The sequence below is a fragment of the Sander lucioperca genome, chromosome 11, assembly GCF_008315115.2.
Source record: "Sander lucioperca isolate FBNREF2018 chromosome 11, SLUC_FBN_1.2, whole genome shotgun sequence".
Classification (NCBI taxonomy): Eukaryota; Metazoa; Chordata; class Actinopteri; order Perciformes; family Percidae; genus Sander; species Sander lucioperca.
Window position 1 is genome coordinate 6,454,364 of NC_050183.1, and position 10,389 is coordinate 6,464,752.

The following is a 10,389-nucleotide window of genomic DNA, read 5'->3' on the forward strand; positions in this document are numbered from 1 at the left end:
TTAATGGACTTTACTGTAAAATGCTCGAAGACAAAGTCGTCTGTGTAGGTTCAAAGTCAGCACCACTCCCTTGATGTGTCTGTCATTTTAAGGTATGCCTTGTGATTTATTTACAACAGACTCTGATATTCCCTAATGTTATCTCTAGTCTCTCTATGTCTATACATCGTATCATCACACATCCTCCTCCATCAGGTTCCCGTCAGGGGATTGTCGTTGTAGATTTGACTAATTTGTGATTTTGTGAAATGTGTTCAGGTACAACCTGCTGTTCTTTGTGTCTGGTGGGGGGAAGTTCAACTACCAGGGCACCAAACGTTGGCTGGAGGACAATCTGGACCATACAGGTATTTTTGTTCAGTTCATACATTTCTGCCCACAGAAAGGAGTATAAGTATTCATGCAGCTGGATTTGGTTAGATATACAATTCTGGGGCTATGATTCAATTTTAAAACAATACTCAAAATCTGAATAAGGACAATTATTTGAATTTAATTACTTTTAAATGCAAAATGAAGTACAATTCAAGACCAATTTATTCCCAAACCAGTCTGAAAAGACAAATAGATACATTAAGATACACTACATCTGTAACCGATTGTTTACTTTATAGTGGGGAATTTTCTATGGTTGAGAAAATTCACCACTATAAAGTAACCAAACAGTTACTTTTTAATGCTTCTTGTTGAAGCAGATCAGAACAAAATAACAACACTATTATAGTTAGAACCAGTCCTTGTTTTTTTTTCTCTACATACAATATTTGGTTACATCGCTGTGTTTAAACATGGCAGGTGCCCTTTTTATTTATTTTTATACCCTCTGTCTTTCAATATTTTTAAACGTAATTGTTAACTTCTCCTTGTCGTCCATACCTTTCCCTCTCTTTCTCCGTAGACTCCAGTTTGCTGCAGGACAACGTAGCCTTTGTGTTGTGTCTAGACACTCTGGGGAACGGAGACTCTTTGCACCTTCATGTGTCCAAACCTCCTAAAGAGGGAACTCCTCAGTATTCTCTACTTAAAGAGCTGGAGATGGTAAGAACCTCAAGGCTCGATACACCTCAGTCTGATTATTGAGTCGCTTAAATGACTCTCACTACAACCTTGGACAAAAACATGTTAAAACACACTCTTATTTAGTAGCAGATATATAGGTCTGTATAAATAATCTCTTAACCTATATAGAAATGTAAATGGCCATGCAAACTCAGCACTATCCCCCTTTAACACTGTAGATATTTCTGTAACACAACAGCAGTTTTACTTCGTTCTTGAGTCACATCATTTTTAGGTGGTGAACCAGAGTAGGCCTGCACGATAAATCGTTATAAAATCGCGATCTCAATTCACCCCTGTTCACCATTTAATTTTTAAAGATTTCTTTCTTCTTTTTTTTCTTCTTTTTTTCTCCTTCAATTAATTTATTGAAAGCATTTGACATTGAAATTGACATGTTTTAATTATGTAAAGACATGTTCAAGGAGATCAGATAGAGTGAAAAAATCGTGGCAGAGAATCATGATATCAATTCTAAGATAAAAAAATCGTGATTCATATTTTTCCCCAAATCGTGCAGGCCTAAACCAGAGCACATGAGCTGCTTCACCCTAAATGAACTTGTGTGCTCTAACTTAATGTTTTTTCTTAATGAATACCAACTGATGTGTACAGAGTTGTAATTGTTAGTTGATTAAAAGTAAAAAAAACAAAAATCTGCTTTTACCGATGCCCTGGAGCCTACACCTAGTTTTTCCTGATACAAGCAGTTTTAATCAGTTTTGCTCTACTTTTCTTTTTAAACCCACAGCACATAGATTATAGGCTATGATTTAGGATTATATTTCTCATTTCCTCTCAGGTGGCTGCGAGTCAGTTCCCAGAAGTCAAGTTCTCTATGGTTCACAAGAAAATCAACCTGGCCGACAACATGCTGGCCTGGGAGCACGAGCGCTTCGGGATCCGCCGGCTGCCGGCCTTCACGTTGTCCCATCTGCCCTCCCACCGCCTGGCTCAGCGCTCCAGCATCATGGACGTGCGGTCAGTGTCCCCCTCCTCTCGCCATGGAGCGGGAGAGCCCCCTGCTGGGTGGGTTCATTACTGCAAGTCTCTGAATCACAGAGAAAAGAGATTCCATTCTAGCTGCCAGTCATTTTGTTCATGTCACAGGTGTTGTTATAGACCCATTCCTTTGCACCTCTGCTATCAAGTCCCTTTATACACCTTCCATGAAAAGAGTGTTGTGAGGGCACGACCACTGCATATTCTGCATCATTCACGACTGTATTTATGCACTCCCGCCACATGTGGAATGAGCGTGTGAGGTTTTAGATTTGATACTGTCTGAGTGTGGCAGAAACACCTTTTGTCCTCTCATTTCCACTCTTCACTCCTCCTTTATCTCATACTGCTCCTGTAACTATCCACGTCCCCGTCTCTCTGTCTGTTAGTAAACCATTTATCCACTTGACCTCACAGTTGATTTGATATTTCTCAAACGTTCTGCATTCCAGCCCACCTGTGTGAAAATGGATGCTCTGTAACTGGTTTCTCTTCTCTCCCTTGCTGCAGAGGGTTTCTGGTTTCTCTCCTTACGTTTTAGCGTTTTTTTACCATTTCTAACTGTCTGCACACTTGTGTTCCTGTTTTACAGGCCTCATGTCGATGTGAAGAAACTCAGCAGGAACACCAAGCTGGTAGCAGAGGCACTGGCAAGGGTCATTTACAACCTCACTGAAAAGGTCAGTGGTGGAGGAAGTGAGGAAGTACTGAATCTCAGTACTTAAGTAGAAGTACAAATAACCATAACTAAATTACTTTAGTAAAAAGTAGAAGTACAACAATGACAACCCTGCTTAAGTAAAAGTAAAAAGTACCTGTTTTTAAATGTACTTTAAGTATTAAAAGTAAAATACTTGCATAACGATTTATTCTCTTATAATGTCTATATTCTAATAATAAAAACAAAAAAAAACAGTATGGGCTGTGGCATTTTAATTAAGTTAGTTTTAGGTTAATGTAATTGTGCTTATTAAATGCTATAGAAGGGCGGGTCTTGGCGTGGCCATAGTGGGATTCGTAATATCGCGAGCGGCACCGGGAGCTGGACGGCCGCTGCTGAAGGCTTCCCTTTGGACTGCAAACGTGTGACGGTCAGGAAGACGTTTTGGCAGGGAGTAAAACTGATCAGAAAATGTAACGGAACGTTGTAGAAATGTAGTGGAGTAGAAAATATAAATAATTGCTGCAATGAAGTAAAAGTCAAAAGTATGCACTATTGATTGTAGGCTACTTAAGTAAAGTACAGATACGTGAAAAATGTACTTAAGTACAGTAACGAAGTATTTGTACTTCGTTACATTCCACCACTGGAAAAGGTAAACACACAGATGGAGAAAATGCTTTATACTGCGTGTGCTTTCTGCCTGTGATGTGACATGTTTGTTGTTTGTGTACTGTGCTGCACAGGGGGCTCCTGGAGACCTGCAGATCTTCACTGAACAGATGGTAAGTCACTAAACTGAGGGCACGGTGGTAACAGAGCTCTAAAAGAAACGGCAGTAGCAACAATTGTCCCTTATTTTGTAGTGTGGTGTACAGGTGTACAGTTTGAGCTACACATAGAGTCTGTAAAGGACGGGACAGGATATACAGGTGAAACTCGGAAAATTAGAATATCGTGCAAAAGTTCATTTATTTCAGTAATTTAACTTAAAAGGTGAAACTAATATATTATATAGACTCATTACATGCAAAGCGAGATATTTCAAGCCTTTATTTGTTATAATTTTGATGATTAGGCTTACAGCTTATGAAAACCCCAAATTCAAAATCTCAGAAAATTAGAATATTGTGGAAAGGTTCAATATTGTAGGCTCAAAGTATCACACTCTAATCAGCTAATTAATCCAAAACACCTACAAAGTGTTCCTGAGCCTTTAAAATGGTCTCTCAGTCTGGTTCAGTAGAACTCACAATCATGGGGAAGACTGCTGACCTGACAGTTATGCAGAAAACCATCACCCCTCCACAAGGATGGAAAGCCTCAAAAGGTAATTGCAAAAGAAGTTGGATGTTCTCAAAGTGCTGTATCAAAGCACATTAATAGAAAGTTAAGTGGAAGGGAAACGTGTGGAAGAAAAGGTGCACAAGCAGCAGGGATGACCGCAGCCTGGAGAGGATTGTCAGGAAAAGGCCATTCAAAAGTGTGGGGGGGGGGCTTCACAAGGAGTGGACTGAGGCTGGAGTTACTGCATCAAGAGCCACCACACACAGACGGATCCTGGACATAGGCTTCAAATGTCGTATTCCTCTTGTCAAGCCGCTCCTGAACAACAAACGTCAGAAGCATCTTACCTGGGCTACAGAAAAAAATAACTGGTCTGTTTCTCAGTGGTCCAAAGTCCTCTTTTCTGATGAGATCAAATTTTGCATCTCATTTGGAAACCAAGGTCCCAGAGTCTGGAGGAAGAATGGAGAGGCACACCATCCAAATGCTTGAAGTCCAGTGTAAAGTTTCCACAGTCTGTGTTGATTTGGGGAGCCATGTCATCTGCTGGTGTTGGTCCACTGTGCTTTATTAAGTCCAGAGTCAACGCAGCTGTCTACCAGGACATTTTAAAGCACTTCATGCTTCCTACAGCAGATAAGCTTTATGGAGATGCTGACTTCATTTTCCAGCAGGACTTGGCACCTGCCCACACTGCCAAAAATACCAAAACCTGGTTCAATGACCATGGGATTACTCTGCTTGATTGGCCAGCAAACTTGCCTGACCTGAACCCTATAGAGAATCTATGGGGCATTGCCAAGAGAAAGATGAGAGACATGAGACTGAACAATGCAGAAGAGCTGAAGGCCGCTACTGAAGCATCCTGGTCTTCCATAACACCTCAGCAGTGCCACAGGCTGATAGCATCCATGCCACGCCGCATTGAGGCAGTAATTCATGCAAAAGGGGCCCAAACCAAGTACTGAGTACATATGCATGATTATACTTTTCAGAGGGCCGACATTTCTGTATTTAAAAACTTTTTTTATTGATTTCATGTAATATTCTAATTTTCTGAGATTTTGAATTTGGGGTTTTCATAAGCTGTAAGCCATAATCATCAAAATTATAACAGGCTTGAAATATCTCGCTTTGCATGTAATGAATCTATAATATATTAGTTTCACCTTTTAAGTTGAATTACTGAAATAAATGAACTTTTGCACGATATTCTAATTTTCCGAGTTTCACCTGTATATCCTGTCCTGTCCATTACACACTAGTGGTTATTTTGTGTGTAGCTCAAACTGTACACCTGTGTAATGCAGTTTTTGTCTTGTTGCGTCAGCAGGTGCAGGACGAGCAGCTATCAGCAGTGGTGGACTGGCTCACAGCGCAGCCCAGAGCCGCTCAGCTGGTGAACAAAGACAGCAGCGTGGTGTCCACTCTGGAGTATCACCTCGGACACTACCTCAAGGATGTCAAGAGACACTACGTCAAAGCTGACAAAAGGTAAAGAAAAGGGTGGATGCTTCACTGCCCAAAATGTATTGTCTCAAAATTTCCAACGGCGATAAGTACGGATGTCACGATTCTCCAAATCCTCGATTCGATTACATTTTCGATTCTAAGGTCACAGTTTGATTCTCGATTTTTAAATTATTTTTTTTAAAGCACAGGTTGCTATGCCATTTTTAGACTAGACTTTTATGCAATATAATATCTACAGTGGCCGTAAATATCTGACCTTTGTTCGCAATGTACCACTACATTGTCAAATTTAAAACATTTATGTAACAATACCTTATATCTATAACCTGCCATCTAGTTTCTCTTTTGTAACTGCAGTCTTCTTCACAGAAGATGACATTCAAGTTCACAACAAAACAAACAAAAAACGATAAAACAGCCATGTCCATAGTCTTCTCTGAACAATTAAGTGTCTTAACAAACTATTTGAACATATACCACACAGATAATTATGTTGACAACGTTCGCATCGTCAACATAATTCACTGGAAATCCAAAATACTTCCACACTGGCGACTTCAGTGAAAGAGGAGGGGGTTCAAGTTATGTCGATGGGTCTCCTGCATCTGCAGTTGCCATGCTATCTTTTGACTGGCTGTAGCTAAATTAGAGGAGGTTGACTGACAGCACGAACTGACCGAAGAGCCAGTTAATTAACCCGAGTAGTGTCACTGAACCGGGAGAAAGAAACGACTCACTCCTGGTTTTTTACCTCATTCGTGCCGGCAGTGCATCCCATGGATGTATTAAGAGAATGTATTAGGATGTATAAAGAGAACATCCATGCCTTGAACAGGCTACACGTGTGTGTTTTTTCCGCTTGTCAATGTTGTCAAGCCGACCAGACGTGACATGGGGGCGTGACAGCATCAACGATTTTATTTTATTAGGATCCCCATTAGCTGATGCAGAACATCAGCTACTCTTTCTGGGGTCCACACAAAACATAAAACATTACCACAGATAAGACATTTTCAGACAAAACCGTTATAAAAATAAGATATTTTCAGGCAAAAACAGCCATATGATATAAAAATAAGAGCAGTATAGCTAGTATTATTTTTCTTGCAAATATAAATATACATATTCCTCTTCAAGTACTCTATTACTATATACTATTAAATATCACAATAAATACATAAGCACAGAATATAAAAAAGTTAAATCTTACAACATCTTTGTTTACATATCAATATTCCTATACATAAACAAAATATGGTTACAGTCTTAGGGTCCTTAGATGTTGCTTTACTAGTTTTTTAAAGCTTGATTTATTGTGCGCTTTGGCAATCTCTGCTGGAAGTGAGTTCCATGCAACCATCCCTCGATACAATACTGTACGTTGCATTGATTGTGTTCGGGCTCTAGGAACTTTGAAAAGACCTTTGGTGGCATGTCTGGTGGGGTATTTATGTGTGTTAGAGCTAAATGTAAGTTGACTGTAAGAGCCATTTTCATTGGTTTGGGTGTAGGACACAAATTGTCCACTGGTGGCACTGGTAGGCATATGAGTGAAGTCTATATAGGTAGGAACCTTTCAACAGGTAACTAGGGGTGCTGTTAAGCGAAGGAGCACAAACAGTTTTTGACCACATCAAATCGCTACAGTGCGCAACGCTCATGTGGATGAGGAAATATTTCTGGTTGGAGCTTGATGACACATGGTTTCTTGCACGTGGATATGAAGAACTTTGTGATCAATAAATGAGCATCAAAAAGCAATGATGGCTATTGGAGTCTGTAATTTCAACAAGAGACTACTGAGCGGTGTCTGGTAGAAGAGAGCGCGTCAGCTAGTTTACTAGCCATAGACTGTTTGTTTGTTTGTTTGTTTGTTTGATTGTTTAAGTCCGCATAGCAGCCCCTCAGTGGCTTTAAGTTTTAGGCTTAGCCATTATATTGACTATACAAACAATTTTCAATTCATTAATGTTTCTAACAAAAGCCAGGAGTGATGCTGATAGTGCATGTTATTTACATTAGACCTAAGTGGGAATTGAAGGGCAAGACGAGCTGCTCTGTTCTGAACCAGCTGTAGTTTTCCTAGATCTTTCTTTGCAGCACCTGACCATATTATTGGGCAATAGTCTAGATGTGATAAAACTAGAGTCTGGAGGACTTGTTTGGTCAGGTGTGGTGTTAGAAAAGCAGAGCATCTTTTTATAACAGATATATTCCTCCCCATCTTTACAACAAGATAATCTATATGCCTTGTCCACAACAGTTTACAATCTAACCCCAAGAAGCTTTGTTTCCTCTACTTGCTCAACCGCTACATTATTCAGCATCAAATTCAGCTGAGGTCTAGAGCTCAACGAATGATTTGTACCAAATACAATACTTTTAGTCTTTGTACATGTTTAAGAATAATTTATTGTTAGTAACCCATTCTGGTGCTATCTGTAAATCTTTGTTGAGGTTTGCAGTTATTTCATTAATAGTAGGTGCATACATGTATATTGTTGTATCATCTGCATACATGGACACATGGGCTTTTTAAAAAGCAAGTGGAAGATCATTGATAAAAATAGAAAATAGTAAAGGGCCAAGCGAACTTCCTTGTGGAATTCCACACTCTAAATGTTTTGTATCAGAAAAGCTTCCATTAAAGAAAACTCTTTGTGTTCTATAGGATAGATCATTTTCTATCCATGATAAAGCAGATGGAGCAAAACCATAACATACGAGTTTTTTCAATAATTGTGATCAATGACATCAAAGGCAGCACTGAAGTCTAGCAGTACTGCTCCCACAATATTCCTCTGATCAATTTCTTTCAACCAATCATCAGTCATTTGTGTAAGTGCAGTGCATGTTGAGTGACCTACCCTATAAGCGTGCTGATACTCGCTTGTCAAATTGTTAGCACGATTCCATTCCATTTTTTTATTCGAAATTCGAGATTGTGACTTAATTTTGGTCAATTTTGATTTAAAATCAAAATCGTGACGCTCTTAGCAATAAGTACTTGCTGTATATTTCCATAAACAACAGATATCATGTGTATTGTACATTTATGTTTTGTCATGATGTCCAAGTGACAGCTTTGAACTCTGCTTGTCCTCAGGGATCCAGAGTTTGTATTCTACGACCAGCTGAAGCAGACTATGAATGCTTACAGGTACGCTGTAATGAGCTCCTCTTCTGAGATGCTTAAGTGCACTTCAAGCTGATTTACTGTAGCTTTGTAAAAGCTCACAGCTGTCTGTAAAGTCATGAGGCTATTATCTGCTTTCAATTAGTCCTCAGTTAACTGTATTTGAGACTTTCATCTTTTACCAGTATGGACCAAATCCAAACATTAAAACAGCCATCACATAATGTTAAGGATGATTTTTGACTGTTTCTCTTTTAATAATCTCTCTGTATCTCACTCACTCTCTACCTCTCATTTGTTATCCAGGTAGGTCACTGTGTTCATGCAGTAGTCTGTGGCCTCTTTCAGACATGCACTACATTACATAAATGTGTTGTCAGTTTTAGATGTTTAAAGCTGCTACCGATGTTTTACAGCAACAACAATTTGTTGTGATGAACCTACAGACAAATATCAGCTGAATAGTTTCAGTTTAATGTTTAGCTGTCTGGTCTGTAAATGAACTCTCACTGCTCTCATAACATTGCCTTCTTCCACAGCAGGCAGCTGTTTTCAGCAAAAATCTCTAAAAGAAAAAAATAAAAACCTCTCTGCTACCTGCTCAGAACCAAACAGCAGACAGACACAGTTAGCAGAACATAGTGGAGCATTTAGCAGCCAAAGAGTCGGCTATTTCCCTCAGGAGTTGGTGGAGATCAAAACAGACCTAAAGTAAATATTGGACTTACAGGCATCCAGAAATACAACTCATGATAAATGATGATGTTGCTCTGTAACTGTTGGATGTGTAAACAAGCAACAGGTTTGCCATATCAACTTAAAAGGGGATGGTTTGTTATGTGAAAATGTTTCTCCTGCTCCTAAGTTGCCAAAAAAATCTTACTGCAGAAGCAGCAATGTTAAACGTCCAGTGTGTAACATGTTTAGTTGTTCATTATCAAAAATCTGTGTTGCCCGTTCACAAACTTGTCCTTTTTCATAAATATTTACCACCACCATCAATTCCAAGTATTCCTTTTGGCTTGAAATTTGACATTTGCGTTTGCATGAACTGGGGTAGATGCCCCAATATTCATGCGCCATCTTGAAATACATTAGCTGGTAAGGGACATACAGGATATACTGCTCGGCCTTCCACATTTTCACTGTCACATGATAAACTCGCAGGTGCTGCTAATGCTGCTAATGGGTATCGTAGCCAAAATCCAAATTTCAGGAACAGGAGTCTTCTTCTTCGCCCAGAAAAAGAAGCGTGAAGGCTACCGTAGATGTAATACGTACTTTGAACTGCGTGGCGCGAGAGAGTTGATTGTGATATATGATCTCAACGCTAGATGAGAGAAATTCCCACACATTGGACCTTTAAATAAACACAGAGGTATTCATTGCCTTCTTTAGAGCCCTGTAATACATGTATCACTATTGATCTTGAATGCCGAAAGCAAATGTATTTAAAAAACATCATCTCACCATTAGTATGCTTTCCTGGGTTTTCAGCTTTCTATCATACAGTGGGCTTGGATAAAATAAATGTCCTGCAAAACATACAGCGTGTGGACAAGTAGGAATTAAATTAAGTGGCATTCTTGTGTGCTGAGGCACTTTCAGGCATTATTATTGTAAGGGACGTTTATAAGGGTTTTCGGTAGATAGAAAAGGAAGGCAAGCATCCTTTGTACTCACGATGGTCATTAATTAAGGCCTCAGCGACGAGTTTGAAAATCCATCACTGATGCAGTGAAAAAGGCTGATGTCTGAAAAAGGCTTGTGA

At 39.4% G+C, this 10,389-nt stretch overlaps 1 protein-coding gene across 1 annotated transcript; it reads left to right on the forward strand.

The window, feature by feature from the left end:
* The first annotated feature begins 20 nt into the window (after nt 1-20).
* Nucleotides 21-8,873, forward strand: LOC116055208 (nicalin-1-like). Its single transcript, XM_031307023.2, has 8 exons — nt 21-55; nt 259-347; nt 899-1,038; nt 1,862-2,088; nt 2,654-2,741; nt 3,469-3,507; nt 5,340-5,503; nt 8,589-8,873. Exons 1-8 carry the CDS (start codon nt 21-23, stop codon nt 8,692-8,694), a joined length of 888 nt encoding a protein of 295 aa, XP_031162883.2. The 3' UTR covers nt 8,695-8,873.
* The last annotated feature ends 1,516 nt before the right edge of the window (nt 8,874-10,389 follow it).

Bases quoted from the DNA above. Each gene is read 5' to 3' on its own strand.
- LOC116055208 (XM_031307023.2), top strand. From the start codon at position 21: ATGCTCGAAGACAAAGTCGTCTGTGTAGGTTCAAA. The intron at 1,039-1,861 runs GTAAGAACCTCA...ATTTCCTCTCAG, and splicing joins TACTTAAAGAGCTGGAGATG to GTGGCTGCGAGTCAGTTCCC. The intron at 2,742-3,468 runs GTCAGTGGTGGA...TGTGCTGCACAG, and splicing joins TTTACAACCTCACTGAAAAG to GGGGCTCCTGGAGACCTGCA.